The 20,466-nt window shown below is 44.2% G+C and overlaps 1 protein-coding gene across 2 annotated transcripts in view; it reads left to right on the forward strand.

The window, feature by feature from the left end:
- The window catches only part of PARD3B (par-3 family cell polarity regulator beta), a 636,273-nt gene that overhangs the window by 568,065 nt on the left and 47,742 nt on the right, over window positions 1–20,466 (forward strand). For both annotated transcript variants that reach the window (XM_081859338.1, XM_081859339.1), the window contains one exon: window positions 17,021–17,100. In XM_081859338.1, the coding sequence (XP_081715464.1) occupies window positions 17,021–17,100 (80 nt within the window). The remainder of the gene's footprint in view (window positions 1–17,020; window positions 17,101–20,466) is intronic.

The raw sequence follows: 20,466 nt of genomic DNA on the forward strand, positions 1-20,466 counted from the left end.
CTTCCATTAATTAACTAAAGCCCCGTTTGATTCATCTGCCGATTAAGCATGCAGACCTAGTTTTGTGTAACTTGAAAGCTTCCACATTCCTCCAATGACAGTAGTTGGTGCAATAAAAGCATCCCCCTTCTCTCTCTTGGTGCACCTTAAAAAGGAAAGAACCAGTGGCAGATTGGAGTTGAGGAGAACTATGAAATGTCTGTCATCCAGCAATGGCACATCAGTGCTGATAGGGTCTCATAACTCTAGCTCCCGTCTTCAAGAGATGGCTCCTGTCATTAAAATCAATGCAACTTAATTAAAGCAAATTATAGACAGATACGTCTATAAATAAGATATTAAAGTGTGCTGCTCAATATGATAATTGCTGCATATTTAGTAATCAGTGTGTGTGTTCTGCATTTGCCAAGAGGGATTTCATTCAGTGGAATCAATGGAGCTTTATTAAAAACCATCCAAATTAGAGGCAGAAATGATGAGTGTTATAATAATGCTAAATCACTGTTTCAACTTTGATCATAAGAAGCAGGATGGCAAAAACACACCCCTCTCCTGTGTAAAGAAAACGCTGGCGCTGTTTTCTTTCTTTTATTTTTCTCTTTCTCAAATTGAGCACAACATGTTTGAAATTTTAATTTGCACCTTTTTGATTAAATAAAAAGACAAGTGGACAATCCTTGGAGGGTTTAACAAATAATGTGTCATGGAATCTAAAGACAGAAAAAAAAGGCGTCAGTTTGGTTGGTCCTTTTCTGTGGTACCGAAAAGGAAACAACACACCAGTTCACAAAGGTTGCTGTTTATGTGGTAATCCCTTACGTATGATAGAATTTGACATGTTCTTTTTCTTCTTACACGAGTTAATGTAGCTTTAGGTGGACAGGGCAAGATACTTTTTTATAAAAAAGAAAAAAAGAAACTATTTCCATTTCCACCCCCATCAACACGCCCCAAGTGGAAAATAAAAACCAAGCGAGGAGAAGTCCAAAGATCAAAGAGCAAATTCCACATGGTTCCTTTCATGCCTTTACTTTTTCAGCACTTGGATCAGAGGCTTGGAAGGGTTTTCATGGGGGTTTTTTGGGGGGAAAGATTACTGGAGAGGAGAGGTCAGGAGGCCGCCTGCAGCTAACCCCCCCCCCCGGAGCACAATGTGGATGGGCAGCTAAAGACAGCGAAAACTTTGCTCAAAAGGGCAACTTTATTGTGTCTGGCAAAGGTAAAGAGAATACTGAAAATAAGACACCTCAGAGTTGCTAATGTCACCTTTCACTGGCGGGAAGGTGACAATTTGACATAAAAGAGCAGCTGGCCATTTTTATTTTATTTTTTAGATCTGTGGGACCCCCGGAGTTTGCAAGTGATGCCTATGACTGTTGCGACTACAATTCTGTGCACAATTGAGGTGCTTAAACATCATTTGAAGTTGCTGACATTTAAGCAGCCTCTCTGCGTTTAAGATCTTTGCCTTATGTGCAATGGCTTCTTGGTGGCTAATACCTGTGGCAGTCTGAAAGCCCAGGCTACATTTGCTCTTTGCAGAATATGTTCCTCATCACGCCTTTGGAACATCTTGCAGTTATGAGTAATAGGCAGACATATGCCTATAGCCCTTCTGGCGCTGTGAGTTAAACCACAGAGCCTAGGACTTGCCGATCAGAAGGTCGGTGGTTCGAATCCCAGCGATGGGGTGAGCTCCTGTTGCTCGGTCCCTGCTCCTGCCAACCTATCAGTTCGAAAGCACATCAAAGTACAAGTAGATAAATAGGTACCACTCCAGCAGGAAGGTAAACAGCGTTTCCGTGCGCTGCTCTTGTTTGCCAGAAGCGGCTTAGTCATGCTGGCCACATGACCCGGAAGCTGTCTGCTGGCTTCCTTGGCCAATAAAGTGAGATGAGCGCCGCAACCCCAGAGTCGGACACGACTGGACCTAATGGTCAGGGGTCCCTTTACCTTTACCTTTTTATGCCTATAGCCCTTCTGGGTAGATAAGGTTTGCAGGTTCCTCCAAACTGAAGCTTATTTTTTGCTCTTCGCGTTCCTAGAATTATTAAACAAAAGTTTCATCCAGCATCAGTTCCATCCAAGGTGGAAGTCCCTTCTCAGAAGGTGTTTTTGAGTCTTTTGAACACAGAAGAAGTAGGATGATACCCAAAGGGAACTGAAGCAGATAAACTTCTTTTCTTTTCAGGGCTGGACATGGGGAAGCTACACATTGCTTTTTACCTTTAGGTTATGTACCTTGAAGTAATAGCTGCCTATCACTACGTAGCTGTGCAGAAATACTTGTATGGTAGCTAGTTTCTAGAGTTGTTTCACTATGAGTAAGCAAGACACTTTTGCTGTGGGCAGGTATTATCCACAAGACAAGGGCGTGTGGCAGCTACCCTGATATAAATGCTGTAGAAACATCATTTTCACCACAGTTTCTCTGTAGATCAAGGACATTAGGTCTCCTTGCCTGATATGTATGTGCAGAAACCATATGGGTTCCTGGGGTAAACTAGCATTGGTCTGGATTGCCATTGTGTTTATGTCTGCTGATAGGTGGCTACAGAAATTACCACCTTACCAGGGTGGATTTGATTTAAATCAAACTGATTTAAATCAGTAAGACTTGATTTAAATCTTCTTCTTTTTTTTACAGAAAGACTCATTCTTGCTGGTATCATCTTAATATTTACAACCAGATGAAGGTTTCATTTTTGGAATAATAAATTTCCAGAGTAGTTTTTACAGTTATGTCAAAAATTACTGATTTGGTTATACTATTAGAAATACAAAGACAGGTAATTATGAAATTATTGTTCATATTTGGACAACTTTCCTGCTGTACTTTATTGGAAGGAGAAAAATAATCGTTTCCTTAATAACAATTAAAACAATTTATTTAACTAAAACAATAACATTATAGCATATGTATCCATGTTTGTTAACTGATGTGTTTAAACGATTTTTTTAAAAAGACTTGGACTGAGTTTTAGCACACATGAAAAACTTAAAACAAATCCTTATTTCCTTTGGACTATAATGTAACTCAAATAGAAAACTTATCTTTAGAAAGATTTTCCCTCCAAAAGCATTTTATTTTAAAAATCTGATTTAAATGTTTTTTAAAAAGCCGATTTAAATTTTAAAAATCTGATTTTTAAATTATTATTTTTTTAAAAAAATCATTGATTTTTATCCACCCTGCAACTTACCCATGCTCCTTGGTGTACAGTGCTGCAAAACTTGACTGTGCCAGCTAAATGTTCAGCAGGATTAGGTAAAGGTAAAGGGACCCCTGACCATTAGGTCCAGTCGTGTCCGACTCTGGGGTTGCGGCACTCATCTTGCTTTATTGGCTGAGGGAGCTGCGTACAGCTTCCGGGTCGTGTGGCCAGCATGACTAAGCTGCTTGTGGTGAACCAGAGCAGCGCAAGGAAATGCTGTTTACCTTCCCGCCAGAGCGGTACCTATTTATCTACTTGCACTTTGACGCTGCTAGGTTGGCAGGAGCAGGGACCGAGCAACGGGAGCTCACCCCGTCGCGGGGATTCGAACCACCGACCTTCTGATCGGCAAGTCCTAGGTTCTGTGGTTTAACCCACAGCGCCACCCGCGTCCCATACAGCAGGATTATCTTCCCACAAATCAGTGTACAAACGTGAACAATTAATGACCACACACACACCCCAATAGCCTGGTTCTGCAGTGACTCAATTTCAGAAAATGTTAGGTATACCTACGTCTCAACAATTTCAAATGAACGTCAACATAATCTGACTCAAATTAGCTTGCACACCCCCCCCCCCAAAAAAAATAGAAGGAACCTCCATGGGTGGGTTTTCTCTCAGTGATCTTGTGGCCCTTGCACCATAATATTTTTTTGCATTCCTCCTCCGTTGATATGCATCTTTGCTCCTCTAGCCTCCAGGTCATTTCTCTCATACATTTGTATTGGGTGGGTATTTTTCCCTTTCCCTCTGGGAAGATTTCATAGAGGGAATTGTCAGGCAGTGAGATATTATTTGCAGCCAGACTATCACCTGCTCTTATTACAGGCTTCAGCTAAAGCACTGTATAGTTATCACAGCTGACAGGGCCATAGCTTACATTTCTCACCTGCATTTCTTTATCTCCCTCCCTCCCTTTTATTTCGCTCCATTTCTCTTGGATTGAATTATATAATGTGCAGTGGAGATCCATTTCTGATTCCCTCACCTTTTAAGGGGGGGGGGAATTGTGAGAATCTTGCACTCCGTGACTCCCACACCTTACTAGTTTCTCTCTTGTCTCATGGTAATGCTCCTCATCACAAAGCCATGGCAAGACTGATTGTCCACTCACTTCTTCTTCCCTTCTTACTTGTTCAATATCTGCTCCGGCTCAATTGCCATTTTATTATTATTTTATTATCTTTAAATGGTGTCAAGGCATCACTGCATCGCACCCTTCTCACCCCCCACCCAAAAAGCAGCAATTTTTATTCCCCCCCCCAAAAAAAAAGTCTTAGTGCCCCAATAATAAAACTGGCTGCTGCTGAAAATGGCTGCAGGGCTGAAATGATACTCAAATAGCAAGAGGAGCAGTATTAACCATGCAGAAAACAAGTTGGCCTGGCTTGAGAGGCCAGCAGTTATCATTCTGCTGGATCTGAATGCTAATCCTAATCATTTTGCCTGTGGCATTGTCTGCCACCTGTGGGTCCTTCTTTTCTGCTTTTGCAGAATCCAGTGCAACAGCCAATAATTATTTGAACTGAAGCAGAATGTTGGGCTTATAGCGAGATATTATAACTCCCTTGCTTCGGGGAGCTTATTGCCCTAAGAAGTTTGCCCACCAAGATAATAAATTCACCTGCAAAAGCTTATGCTGTAATAAATGTGTTGGAGTGCTTCCAGATAGATTTTTATTTCTACTACAAATGTGTTGTTCCACGTGTGCAACGGCAACATACACTGGCTACATATGTGTTCTATGCATGACAGAGAAGTAAACCTTCTTTGTTGTTGTTGTTTAGTCGTTTAGTCGTGTCCGACCCTTCGTAGTCCCATGGACCAGAGCACACCAGGCACTCCTGTCTTCCACTGCCTCCCGCAGTTTGGCCAAACTCAGGCTGGTAGCTTCGAGAACACTGTCCAGCCATCTCGTTCTGTGTTGTCCCCTTCTCCTTGTGCCCTCCATCTTTCCCAACATCAAGGTCTTTTCCAGGGAGTCTTCTCTTCTCATGAGGTGGCCAAAGTATTTGAGCCTCAGCTTCACGATCTGTCCTTCCAGTGAGCACTCAGGGCTGATTTCCTTCAGAATGGAGAGGTTTGATCTTCTTGCAGTCCATGGGATTCTCAAGAGTCTCCTCCAGCACCATAATTCAAAAACATCCATTCTTTGGCGATCAGCCTTCTTTATGGTCCAGCTTTCACTTCCATACATCACTACTGGGAAAACCATAGCTTTTACTATATGGACCATTGTTGGCAAGGTGATGTCTCTGCTTCTGTCTGCTTTTTAAGATGCTTCTAAATGTCCTAAATGACTGTGTCCTATAACAGCTAGTGTTAGAACCAAACTGGGTTCTTGTGTCACTGTACAAAGCCCTGAATAACATAGGCCCAGGCTTCCCAAATGGATCACTGTGATCACCTGGAGGAGCAAACTCAGCCCTTCAGATGTTTTGGGACTACAACTCCCATCATCCCTAGCTAACAGGACCAGTGGTCAGGGATTATGGGAGTTGTAGTCCCAAAACATCTAGAGGGCTGCGTTTGCCTATGCCTGGACTAGATGACTCTTGAGGTCCCTTCCGCTCTCACCCAGTACCCTATGTTCTCATCAATCTCCTTGTGTTTTCTAGTCTGATCCACAAATCATTTAAGGTGGAGTACACAGGGTGAGCTCCCATTGCTTGGTCCCTGCTCCTGCCAACCTAGCAGTTCGAAAGCACTTCAAAGTGCAAGTAGATAAATAGGTACCGCTATGGCGGGAAGGTAAACGGCGTTTCCGTGGGCTGCTCTGGTTCGCCAGAAGCGGCTTAGTCATGCTGGCCACATGACCCGGAAGCTGTATGCCGGCTCCCTTGGCCAGTAAAGTGAGATGAGCGCCACAACCCCAGAGTCGTCTGCAACTGGACCTAATGGATTTACCTGGGTTTGAGCACCTTTAGTTCCACTTAGATTCAAATACTTTGGAACCACTGTTTTGCAAGAGCTGAGCAAAGAAATAAATAAAAACATGAGAACAGATTTTGTAGCAGACCCAGACTTTTGCTGTGTTCTCCCCAGAGGAGCCCAACCTATTTTCCTGAGATAACTGCTTTATTTTGAATCCAGTCAAGTGTGTCAGTGTAAACTTCAAGGCTTCCCATGCCTAATGTTTCTGCTGCATTCTGTACAAATGGGAATAGTATCTTTACATCCGCCAAGATTCACTTTCAGCAGGAACTGTTTGGCTGTTTGGGGTGGGGTGGAATCAGGTTGTTGCTTTTTTTAAAAAAAAACAGGCTCTTTGGAATAACACTGCATTTATGATGATGAGAGCAGTAAGAGATTGTAAAAATTAAAATACTTAAAAGTTCCACAAATGATATTTCATATTAGCCACACTTCTCTCCTGGGGTTTATCAACCTGAAGTGGGGCCTTCTGTAAAATACACCCAGCATTTAGCAGGGAAATGGCAACAAAGGATGGTTTAGTTGTGGTTTGAATCAGGCAAGGAAGGGAAAGTTTTCAGAAAACGACCCGAGATCTCCTAAACTCATTATGCCAATATCTCTTGCATGGGTGACCTCTACCTCAAAGCTAAACTTGTTTTGGTAAGAAGGCCCCACCTAAAAATCAGTTACTAGCACAAGTAGCTATAATGGCAGCCTGACTTCACAGGCAGTGGCGTAGCGTGGGGGGTGCAGGGGGGGCCGGCCGCACCGGGCGCAACATCTGGGGGTTAGGGGGCGCAAATCCACGGGTTCGGGGGTGCAAATCCACGGGTTAGGGGGCGCAGATCCACAGGTTAGGGGGCGCAAATCCACGGGTTAGGGGGCGCAAATTACTTGCCTTGCCCCGGGTGCTGACAACCCACGCTACGCCACTGCTGACAGGCGCTCCCGGTTCCATAAGTTATTGTGTGCTTTCCCCGTCCTCTATCATGTCAGATACTCTCTCCTTCACTCCTGACTCGCCGGCGTAACATCTCGACTTGTGTCTAGACAGATGGTGAGGGGTAGAAGGGCTTTGCTGAGCCTCTAATAATGAGAGACGCTGAACCTTAGTCTGCTCTTTGAGCTCACTTCCCAGTTCACCCTCACTAAAGAATCTATCAGCCTTGCAGAGCCAAATTTGGTAAGGCTGTATCCACAATCAGTTTCTATGGCAACTGTATCTCAGAGCACATACACAAACAGAACTGGCAGGGGGATATTTTTTTCCCCCTCCCATCCCTTCTTTTTCCTCTGAAAGAAACAATCAGAAATTGGATGGTACAGCCTATTTACAAGGCACATGTGTAATGCATGTACTTTCTCCCTTGCAAGGCAGCTGTGTGGGCTTGCCTCAGTAAACAACCATGAATTCATAGCTGTTTTTTAGTGTTTCTGTACACTAATGGACTTCTTATTCTTGGTGGATGTGAGAACTCATCACCATCATCCTCAAACGACTGTTCTGCTTTAGAATATGTAATTAGTGGCTTTGGAGATCCTTTTCCTTGCAGATCGCTTGAAGCTGCATGTTATTAATTGGGCATTCCTGATCAAGCAGATAGCAGTATTTATTTTCTATTTCCTTGGCTCCAGGAGTATAGACTCGTTTCATTTTTCCACAAAACAAGAATAAGTACAGTATTCCAGGCTGGTCTGTCACCAGAGTTCCCATTTATTTAAAGTAGCATTAACTGTTTAAATTACAAGTGTGGCGGCAAGGAGCAGCGACGGTGTTTATCGTTGTTTTCTCCTCCCTGAAACACCTGTTGTTTTTCTGGCGAAAAAAACTGAAGAAGAAAGGAAAAGACACAGGATGCTGATTTTCTGAATCTCAGTCAAGATTATGTTAAAACTCAGAGCCAGTGAGGTGCAGCGCATTGGAGTACAGTGTGGCGTAATGGTTAGAGTGTTGGACTGTGGCCTGGGAGACCAAGGGTTCAAATCCCCACTCAGCCATGAAGGTCACTGGTTGACTTTGGGCCATTCACCATCTCACTTAAGTTAACCTACCTCACAAGGTCGTTGTGAGGATGAAATGGGGAAGAAGAGAACCACTTTGAGCTCCTTGAAAGATAAAGGTGGCATATAAATATAATATATACGTTTCCGAGCACAATTCAAAGTGTTGGTGCTGACCTTTAAAGCCCTAAACGGCCTCGGTCCAGTATACCTGAAGGAGCGTCTCCACCCCTATCGTTCTGCCTGGACGCTGAGGTCCAGCACCGAGGGCCTTCTGGCGGTTCCCTCACTGCGAGAAGCCAAGTTACAGGGAACCAGACAGTGGGTCTTCTGGGTAGTGGCACCCGCCCTGTGGAACGCCCTCTCACCAGATGTCAAAGAGAAAAATAACAACCAAACTTTTAGAAGACATCTGAAGGCAGCCCTGTTTAGGGAAGCTTTTAATGTTTAATAGGTTATTGTATTTTAGTGTTCTGTTGGAAGCCGCCCAGAGTGGCTGAGGAAACCCAGCCAGATGGGCGGGATATAAATATTTATTTATGTATTTATATATACATACATACATACATGGGACGCAGGTGGCACTTTGGGTAAAACCTCGGCGCCTAGGACTTGCCGATCGCATGGTCGGTGGTTCGAATCCCCGCGGCGGGGTGCGCTCCCGCTGCTCGGTCCCAGCGCCTGCCAACCTAGCAGTTCAAAAGCACCTCCGGGTGCAAGTAGATAAATAGGGACCGCTTACCAGCGGGAAGGTAAACGGCGTTTCCGTGTGCGGCTCTGGCTCGCCAGAGCAGCGATGTCACGCTGGCCACGTGACCGGAAGTGTCTCCGGACAGCACTGGCCCCTGGCCTCTTGAGTGAGATGGGCGCACAACCCCAGAGTCTGTCAAGACTGGCCCGTACGGGCAGGGGTACCTTTACCTTTACATACATACATACATACATACATACAATACAATAAGCTAGAGGGTTGGGGACCCAAAGCTGTGTTGTGAGACAACCTTGGGTTGGGTCACACCAGGTGCACAACTGTTCCTTTTCTTTTAAGTCCCTTAGGGTTTTTTTCTTAAAGAATATGGGAAACATAGTATACAGTGGGAAGATGGTGGGAAATGAAGGAGAAAGGCAGCAGAAAGTTGGGCTTCTATAATAACAACTGAAAACTAGATAACTAGTAGCAGGTTGGGGTGAAGGATGGACTCCACATCTGAAAAGACTAAAAGGCTACTTTCTGGTGCAGTGCATATTGTGCCGGATGTCAGTTTGTGAGACCTGGGTTTAAATGTCTGCTCAGCCATTTGTCTGCTCAGCTCACTGAATGGCTTGGTAGCTCAGACAGCATAGTTGGTTAGACCGTGGTGCTGATAAGCACCAAGGTTGCAAGTTTGATTCCCAGAAGGTACAGCTGCATCTGCCAGCATTGCAGGGGGTTGGACTAGATCATGGGTAGGCAAACTAACGCCCACGGGCTGGATCCGGCCCAGTTGCCCTCTAAATCCGGACTGCAGACTGTCCGGGAATCAGCGTGTTCTTACATGAATAGAATGTGTCCTTTTATTTAAAATGAATCTCTGGGTTATTTGTGGGGCCTGCCTAGTGTTTTTACATGAGTAGAATGTGTGTTTTTATTTATAATGCATCTCTGAGTTATTTGTGGAGCATAGGAATTCATTCATTCCCCCCCCCAAAAAAATAGTCTGCCCCCCCCCCAAGGTCTGAGGGACAGTGGACTGGCCCCCTGCTGAAAAAGTCTTCTGACCCACGGACTAGATGATCCACAGAGTCCCTCACAACTCTATTATTCTAACCCATGTCACAGGCTGTTGTGAGGGTATAATGTAAGCCACCCTGATCTTCTTCTCAAAATGATGGATAATAAATAATGGTATAAAAATAGTGTCATCTCATGGTGGAGTATACCTTGATCATCAAAGCGATAAAGGACTCCTAAACACTCCTTGGAGAGCTTTGGATGTGTGGAGTGTGCCATGAATACAATAAGCAAGCACGATTACTTTTTATAGTGAAAGAATAACTCCATAGTAACTCCATAGTGCTTGTCCAAACCTGTAGAATGCAATCAGATTTCTTAACAAATCCTATTGTCATGCCTTCTGGTGTCATCGTTCCATGACATGACCATAAATTCAAAGATGGAACATCACAAGGTCCTGAAATGCAGGTTCGTGAATGCACCTGTTGGTTGCATATCTCCAAAGCAACAGCCAGGGCTGCTGGGAATTGTCAAATGCAAGGAATTAAATGAATGGATGAAATGTGGCTTGGATAACAAGACTGACTGAATCGGAGCAAAGGTTTGATTACTCTGTTACCCCTAATCCTGACGCATTTTTGTCTCGGAGACTTCTGAGGAAGGAGGTCCCAAGCTTCTCCTCTTGCATCTCTATTTCTTGGGCTCTTTGCAGCCCCACATATGGGAATGTACCTTGACGGAACTTCCTTGCAAGTTCTACAACAGCGGTTCTCAACCTGTGGGTCCCCAGATGTTGTTGGACTACAACTCCCATCATCCCTGAGCTCTGGCCTTGCTAGCTAGGGGCGATGGGAGTTGTAGTTCAACAACATCTGGGGACCCACAGGTTGAGAAAGGCTGTTCTACAAGGAGAAAAGATGCTCCCCTCTCTTATCATTGTTGTCCTGGACTTGTGTGGTAAGCAGCGGAGCCTCGGCCTTCCATCTCAGTACTTTGGGAATTTGGCTAGCAGAGACTGTCGGGATTCACAGAATGCTGTGTGAGATACTAAGTCTGCAGGCTTGAGGTTTGCTAGCTGATGCAACTGGCTGATGTAATCAGCCTGCAATACTTTCTGGGGAAGTGCTGGGTCAGAATGATGCAGTAGTAATGTGCTGTCAGTTGATTGGCTGTCATCGGTTTAAAAGAGAAATCTTGTCTAGCAGTAAGTGGGTGGTGTAGAGGAGTGTGGTCAGAAAGAGAGAGTTAGAGGTCTTCCTGTTTGCCTTAAGGTGCAGCCAGGTACTCTGTTTGACTGTATGAACTGGTCGTTTATTATACTCTGTAGATACAGTGGTACCTCGGGTTACATACGCTTCAGGTTACAGACTCCGCTAACCCAGAAATAGTACCACGGGTTAAGAACTTTGCTTCAGGATGAGAACAGAAATCATGCTCTGGTAGCGCGGCGGCAGCAGGAGGCCCCATTAGCTAAAGTAGTGCTTCAGGTTAAGAACAGTTTCAGGTTAAGAATGGACCTCCGGAACGAATTAAGTACTTAACCCGAGGTACCACTGTATTTGTATATATAAGGTAAAGGGACCCCTGACCATTAGGTCCAGTCGTGACTGACTCTGGGGTTGCGGCGCTCATCTCGCTTTATCGGCCAAGGGACCCGGCATACAGCTTCCGGGTCATGTGGCCAGCATGACTAAGCCGCTTCTGGTGAACCAGAGCAGCGCACGGAAATGCCGTTTACCTTCCCGCCAGAGCAGTACCTATTTATCTACTTGCACTAGTGTGCTTTCGAACTTCTAGGTTGGCAGGAGCAGGGACCAAGCAACGGGAGCTCACCCTGTCGCGGGGATTTGAACCGCCGACCTTCTGATCAGCAAGTCCTAGGCTCTGATTTGTATATATAGCTCAAAATAAATATACTTCACTGAAGAACCTGGAACTCTGAGAATTTCTGCTAAAGTGCCGCGGAGAATTCATGACAGAGACTCCTCCTATTGTTCCATTTCCCAAAAACATTTCCTTCAGATATTGCAATTACTGTAAATTATTATGAGGCGTACCAGATGAGACATTTGTTATCCTTTATCGGGGACAGGCAGGAAGGTCGGTGGGTCCAGCTGACTTTATTTCCAGCTCCTAGCCCGTCCATATGTGAAAAAAATATATTAAATCTAGTTTAACTCACCAACACACTATCATACAGGCAGACTTTCAGGTGTGGAAAAGGCAAAAGGGAAACATTAGTATCGAGACTCACACCACTTATTTCCCTGCAGAGTCAGCCAAAGTTTTACAATAAAGTTAGGCAATCCTACTTTTAAGCAACATCATCTGTTTTGACTGTGACATTTCTACACTGCGGCACAACCTCTGTGGTGTGATATGTGGCAAATACAGCTGAAAGACATGGGTGAAAATATGGGAAATGCTTTCATACAAATCCACCTCTACTAGTATTTTAGAATTAATGTTGAAAACCATGCAAAAATGGTATCTTAACCCCAGTAAAATTATTATGTATTCATAGGGATGATCAGGTAACCTGATGATGGGATGTTGTTGTTTGTTGTTGTTTAGTCATTTAGTTGTGTCCGACTCTTCGTGACACCCTGGACCAGAGCACGCCAGGAACTCCTGTCTTCCACTGCCTCCCGCAGTTTGGTCAGATTCATGTTTGTAGCTTCGAGAACACTGTCCAACCATCTCGTCCTCTGTCATCCCCTTCTCCTTGTGCCCTCCATCTTTCCCAACATCAGGGTCTTTTCCAGGGAGTCTTCTCTTCTCATGAGGTGGCCAAAGTCTTGGAGCCTCAGCTTCACGATCTGTCCTTCCAGTGAGCACTCAGGGCTGATTTCCTTCAGAATGGATAGGTTTGATCTTCTTGCAGTCCATGGGACTCTCAAGAGTCTCCTCCAGCACCATAATTCAAAAGCATCAATTCTTCGGCGATCAGCCTTCTTTATGGTCCAGCTTTCACTTCCATACATCACTACTGGGAAAACCATGGCTTTCACTATACAGACCTTTGTTGGCAAGGTGATGGCAAGATGATGGGATAGCGGTAGCTATAAACATATCTGGTGGATGTGTCCCAAGTTGTCAGTGTTCTGGGATCATATATTTGGAGAAATAATCAAAATCACCCACCAATCTGTTTAAGAAGACTCCTTGATTTGCTTTGCTATATTTGTTCATGAATGACAATATTGAGCTGACAGATAAAGCTTCAATTAGCTATCTATTCGTAGTAGCATGGATGACAGTAGCCAAGAGGTATGGCAGACAGCTTTATTAGAAATACTTTCCTGTAAACTGTGTTTAGCCAAAGGAAATAAACACAGAGACACATATGTTACCTATCCAAATGTTTCAGAAACAAAAGGGAAGTCCCTCAGGTATACTCCCAATTTATGGTTGTTACGAAACTTCATTTTTTTCTGAAGCTTTTGTTTTTATTTCTGTGCTGGCAGTGACTTCTTTCAGGAACCTTCTTGGTAGTTTTGATTTGAATTTTGGACCATCTTGCTTTTCTTCTATATATGGCTAAACACATGTTTCCGAAACCTATGAAGAATAATAACAATTAATTATATATTTTTTGAAAAGATGTTACAATTATAGTAATTTTTATCACAAAGGCAAAATACAATTAGCTATTCTCCAAACAGTGCAGGGAGGCTGCAGGATACCCTTCTAAATTTTCCACAGTAGCGTTCTGGAGAATGGTGGGAAATTAAAGCAGACCTTAGACCAAGCCAACAAGTTTTCACAGGCCAGATTTGTTTTTCAAAATGAAAACGGCCCAGGGCGGGAACCAGCAGGGAGTAATATTAGATGTATACCTCACATCAAACTCTGTTTGATAGGGGAGGGACTTCCTGTGGTGTTATAGTGATGCAACCTTCATGGGGTGGGACTTCCTGAGATGTCACATGATGTCAGCTATCAAGCAGAGTTTGATATGTGGTATACACTTCACGTCAGGTTCTGGTTTGTGAGCCAAATCACAATGTACTTTGCTCATAATCAGTTCACCGTTGTTTAATGAACGTCGTTTCTGAACTTTCGCGCATAAGCATACTCAGAGAAATAGGGCAGCCCTGATTGTCCCCCCCCCCCCCATGGGTTTGACCCAAAGTTCAGGAAGCACTGCTTTAATATAATAACATTGGTCAAGTTGGGGTGTTGTCCAGGGAAACGTGCCCGGAGAGTTTATGCACAAAACATTTGCATACAGTGGTACCTCGGGTTACATATGCTTCAGGTTACATACGCTTCAGTTTACAGTTTACAGACTCCGCTAACCCAGAAATAACCTCGGGTTAAGAACTTTGCTTCAGGATGAGCGGTAGCGGGAGGCCCTATTAGCTAAAGTGGTGCTTCAGGTTAAGAACAGTTTCAGGTTAAGAACGGAGCTCCGGAACGAATTAAGTACTTAACCCGAGGTACCATTGTACAGAGGAACAAACCCTTGTGCAGTTTGTTTCACACAGCCTTTCTGTCACAGCAGCTTTTACTCATCTTCAGCAAAACTTGACACGCTATGCATAAATTGCAGGACTGGAAGAAGTGCGGTTTAACCTGTAGAATCGTAGAATCCTGAAGAACATGCTAATTTTAGATTGTGTGCACATTATGCATTATATGCAGAGACAAAATGAACACAATATAAAAATAAGTTTCAAAAAGACATTAAATCCTGTCCCCTTTCTATCCCGTTAATCTGCGCTGGAACAAGGAGTGGAAGTAATAGAAAAAATATTTCAAATGGCCTCTTAGTACATTGCTTTATAAAAGTGCTGATTCAAGCGGTAGCAGGATGGGAACACATGCTAATGTAAGAAACAGGGAATCCAGCCACAGCAGCTCCTGCGTTTGCTAGAGAATTACAAGTACATTTGAAGAAGCCTCTTAATACTTTGAGTCATCAGCAGACATTGATCTCGTTCAGTCGTAATGGCAAACTATGGTTTAGTGTTACATGCATAAGCCTCTGCTCATACTTCACCTATCTTTTAAATTAACCATGGTTTATCCTTATGTCAATGCTTGAAATCATCTTTCATTTTTATTAACAGCTTTCCTCCAACCTGGTGCCCTCCAGATTTATTTATTTGTTTGTTTGTTTGTTTTTTGGCTACAGCTCCCATCAGCCTTGGCCAAGCCACTGGGGCTGATGGAGTAAGAATTCAACAACTTCTAGAGAGCACCAAGTTGGCAAAAGCAGGTGTAAGGAGCCAAACCAATACTGTATGCCATAATTTCAAATGGGGTGGTTACCTGGGAATCACATGCATTCTGTCGAGAGTCCCATGGCAAGTTATAAATGTAGGAAACGTGCTCTGTGGAGGACTGCCCTTGAGGTTGACTCAATGTATTGGTGATGACTTATCAAGTCCCGAATGACCTGGGACTTTAAAAGCTTGAATGCCTCTCTAAATATAGTCCTGCCGGGGTGTGTTAAGATCAGCTAGGGAGGCTCAGACTTGCATTCTGCCATCAGGTGTCAAACATCATGCAGTGATCTGAGAGGGTCTTCTCCGTCAACTCTCGCTCTCTCTTTCCCATTTACATGCCAGGAGAAAGCATGACTAAATCACTCCGGCCTTTGGAAAGTTTTAATGTTCAGCTAGAATTTGTAGGCATTTGCATTTTGATGATTGATTGAAATATGAATTTTATTCTGCACTTAACGTGTTGTAGATTGGCATTTCGAAGTGTAATTTCACTGTTCTTTGTCCTGAGATCTTTGCAGGGGAAGGTAGACTATTAATATGTCAATAAATAAATAACATCTGGGTTCAGCCATAACAAGTAACTGCCATTAACTTAAAATGGAAGCAAAAGCTTGTGTCGTTGTGGCTCTGGCGAGGGGTGGGGAGGGAGGTAGTGATCAAGAGCCCAAATTTTATTCACATTAATAAGGCAATTGGCTCAGTGTAGATAGCATGTCCACCCACAGTTGAGAATTGACAGGTCATGCTTTGAGATCAGCCAGCAAACCGGAATCAGAAATGATGGCTACAAAAAGGTTTTCAAACCATGGTGTGTGCCAACGTATGGTTTTCATTGCGTCTGAGTTGACAAACTATAGTTGTAGCTGGAGGCTGCTGCTGCCTTGTAAAAAAAATGGGAGCGATAAGGAGGTGGAAAGTGAACGCAGATGTGGGTTCTGAGCTATTTCAGTTAATGATTATTCCTTCCCAGTATACTTTGGGGGTGCAAAATATTTTAACACTAATTTATGTTGTCACCCTAACAATATTCCCATTTGTAAATCGGAGAACTGAATTGGGGAGACTTGTGCACCCTATTGATGGCATGCGTCGCAGTTCAGATATACCGTATTTTTCGCTCTATAAGACACACTTTCCCCCTCCTAAAAAGTAAGGGAAAATGTGTGTGCGTCTTATGGAGCGAATGCAGGTTCCTTGGCTTCAGCGAAAGCAACGTGAAGCCTCTGGAGTGCAGCAGGAGCTCCCGTTGTGCTCTGGAGGCTTCACATTGCTTTCGCTGAAGCCAGGAGAGCAAGAGAGGTTGGTGCGCACCGATCCGTCTTGCTCTCCAGGCTGGAGAGGCGCAGTGCAGCTTTCCCTCTCTGCGCAGCAGCCCTTCAGTGAAGCTGGAGGAGAAATGGAAGGGGCTCCGTTCCTCCTGCCGCTTCACTGAAGGGGCGCTGCGCAGAGAGGGAGAGATTTTTTTTTCCCTTGTTCTCCTCTAAAACTAGGTGTGTCTTATGGTCGGGTGCGTCTTATGGAGCGAAAAATACAGTAGCTATCTTGGGCCCAAGTCCTAAGATGGTCCAGAATGAACAATGGCTGCTTTCACTTCATCCAATATTATTCTTGATTCTCTTTCTTATTTTTTATTGGACTGTAGGATACAGAACATCTTTTTGTGTTGCCCCATGTTATGTACAAATTGACGGCATCTCTTCTGGACTGCAAAAAGAATGGCAAAACAAGGAAAACAAGCACTCTTTTGTCCTATGTATATATTTAATGTTAATAATAGGGGTGAGATTAATGTGGGGTCCCCTTGAGCCTCAGCATTTTTTCTTTGTTGATTTTGGCATGCTGGCGCCTATTTGTTCTCTGATTATCATTTTGAGAAACATTGTCAGTAACTGGGTTGAATAATTGATCGTCATCTCTAATTATGCTGTTCTCCACAGGTGCCTGGAAAAACTCCAGATGGGACTTCACACCATCTCCAGTTTGAGGGAAGAGAAAGACAATATGCCTCCTTACCCAGGTAACTTTTGTTTTAGATTTACATACTCTCACTCTCTTGTATATATGTACATGTATAACCACACACAGGCACACTGCTTCCGCAGGCGGGTTTTCTGCTATTGTCGCACTGTTTAGCAAAATCTGCATCAAACAGACATCTGGCAACGAAATGAGATATTATTCTGCAATTTTGTCGTGCTGCCCTTCTCCTGATGATTAAGTGCCATCTTTATAGCTGTGTTAATAATTTAGCCAGCCAATTTGGAGGGAGGGGTGGAGGGAGAGTAAAGTCTCTCTCAATGAACATGTCAGCAAGAGTCATGATCTGCCGAAGAAGAATATGACATTGAGGGAGCTTATTCCACAAGACTTATAGCAGGTCTTAGCAGAGCCTGAGACAGAATTTACAATGGAACAAAATCATAGCTAGCAATGACAGAATTGTGCTGTGAAAAGTTCAGTAGTGCAGCCGTTTGTGGCTTCAGAGGTGAGTGAAAATAACTTGGTTTCTGGTTTGCTTCTCCCAATACACTAAGGTTGCAATCCTTTACACACTTACCTGGGAATAAGTCCCACAGAACTTAATAGGACAAACATCTGAGCACAGGATTGTGCTGTAACTCTGCTCTATGACTAAAGAACATTGGAAGTGAGGAGAATTGTTAGAACTTCTCTTGATTATGGGGTGTGTGTAGTAAACCTGTGATCTTCAGGTGAAGGGCAGTATAGAAATTTAGTTAAGAAGAAGAAGAGTTGCATTCCTAATCAAAACTCTGCTCCTTATTTTTAGAAGGTTACACAACCACTCCGTTCCTTCTCAGATTTGAAAAATCAGAACCAAAGATGCCCTAGGCACAGTGTGTGTTACTCATCACCAAGCAGCTGTTGGGTAGTACCTGTGACTTTCACACCTGTGGGGTTGCTTCTCTTTTCCCTACATACGCCCTGGAGAGCTACAGAACCGTGAAAATCAGGTTTGACCAGAGATCCCAGTGACACACACCACATTGATGTGTGTGTCCTCTAAGCAGTGACAGCACCACCGTACATCCTCCAAGTATCTGTAAACTTCCTGCGTAGTTAACTCCATATCTATGGTCATGCGGAGAGCAAGTCAGCAGCCATTTGTTCTCCTCCCTCCCCATCCCTGCTACTGGCTTCCTGAGCTCACTGTGGCAAGTCAGTGCCTGGTGAGCAGAGTTTGACCAAGCCCAGGTCAAATTCCAGGAAGGCAGGTCCACAAACATGAATATGGATGGTGAGTTCAGGTTCCAGGATGGCTAGCAAGGGGCAGGTTCCACAAACAAGGTAACAAGTGGAGGTCAGGTCTCGGAAAAGGGCAAGCAAGGATGTGGTTAGCACCACGGACAGCTCCCAGTGGGCCTGGAAACCAGAGAAGCCTTACTTGAATGCTGCTTAACAGCTAGCAATCTCTGAGGGAACGTTGAGTAGGTTTCCGGTTTCCTCTAGGTAGCCAGTGGCGTCCCGTGATGAATGAGGTCCCCAACTTAAAAGGGACCTGCTTCCTCCAGGAGCCTTTGCTTGTAACGACACAGAAGTGACCGCAGCTTTGGAAGCAGAGTGTGAAGGCAGTACAGTGGTGCCCCGCCAGACGAATGCCTCGCAAGACGAAAAACCCGCTAGACGAAAGGGTTTTCCGTTTTGGAGGTGCTTCGCAAGACGAATTTCCCTATGGGCTTGCTTCGCAAGACGAAAATGTCTTGCGAGTTTTTCCGACTCCCCCCCCCTTTTTCTAAGCCGCTAAGCCACTAAAAGCCGCTAAGCCGCTAATAGCGCTAATCTGCTAATCCGCTAATGGGCTTGCTTCGCAAGACGAAAAAACCGCTAGACGAAGAGACTTGCGGAACGGATTCTTTTCATCTTGCGAGGCACCACTGTAATGTTTTCTTTTCAGACTGTATCACATACTTTGAAATTCTAGCCACTTGATGAGCAAACAATGGTTTGTCTGAGTCAGGGGAAAAGAAATATTTCCATTTGACGTGTAACAACCCTCTCCTCAGGGCACCAACTTGGTCATCATTTTGGAACCAAGAAAATACCTTTTCCTTCTCCCAGGCATTTGGGATTGGATGTTGTTATTCTGGTTGTGGTTTTAATATGTATTTTCATTGTGGTGTTTTTCTTCTGGTTGTAAATCGCTTTGGGACATATTGGTAGTGGAAAACGATAAATATCCTTAATAAACCTGACTCAGTCAGTGAAGCATGAGACTCTTAATCTCAGAGACATGGGTTTGAGCCCCATGTTGGGCAAAAGATTCCTGTATTTAAAGCCCTAAATGGCCTCGGTCCAGTATACCTGAAGGAGCATCTCCACCTCCATCGTTCTGCCTGGACACTGAGGTCCAGCTCCAAGGGCCTTCTGGCAGTTCCCTCGCTGCGAGAAGCCAAGTTACAGGGAACCAGGCAGAGGGCCTTCTTTGCAGTGGCACCCGCCCTGTGGAACGCCCTCCCACCAGATGTCAAAGAGAAAAATAACTACCAAACTTTTAGAAGACATCTAAAGGCAGCCCTGTTTAGGGAAGCTTTTAATGTTTAATAGGTTATTGTATTTTAGTATTTTGTTGGAAGCCGCCCAGGGTGGCTGCGGGGACCCAGCCAGATGGGTGGGGTATAAATTATTATTATTATTATTATTATTATTATTATTATTATTATTATTGCAGGGGGTTGGCCTATATGGTCCTTGTTGTCCCTTCCAACTCTACAAATCTTTGATTCTATTATTCTGTTTGATGGGCACCTGCCATGGATGCTTGAGTTGTGATTCCTGCATTGCAGGGGGGTTGAACTAAATGACTCTTGTCTTCCCTGGCAGCTCTACAGTTCGATGATTCTATGTAACCGGTGCCTTTCTCTTAGTACACGGACAGCCAGCATGGTGCCTGCCAGATGTTATTGGACTACAACTCCCATCATCCCTGACAATTCGCTAAACTAGCTGGGGCTACAATTGGAGTTGTGGCCCATATCTACATGACACCACATCGGCTACCCCTGTCTTAGTACTTCAGAAGTACTAAGTACTAAGTACTTCACCTTGAGAAGGATGGGTTCTGGTTAAAGATGCTTTGCTGGCTCCCTTGAGCAGTCCTACGAAACTGTTCAAAGATCTGGTGTCTGCAGAACGGCAGTGTGCCTCCACACTTCTCCCTATTTTCCTGGCCGCCCATGTTTTTACTCAAGGAATCCTGTCAGTATATTTTTACAAGAAAGTGTTGCGCTCTTAAGAGACTGGGTGTTACTCAACTGTGCTTTGCTCAGAGTGGGCGCACTAAAATCAATGGCTCTAATGGAGCAATTTTCATCCATTTTAGTGGGTCTACTTTGAATAAAACTTAGTTGAATGACACTCACTGTGT

The sequence above is a fragment of the Podarcis erhardii genome (genome assembly GCF_964252035.2).
Source record: "Podarcis erhardii genome assembly, chromosome: 1".
In the NCBI taxonomy this organism is placed as follows: Eukaryota; Metazoa; Chordata; class Lepidosauria; order Squamata; family Lacertidae; genus Podarcis; species Podarcis erhardii.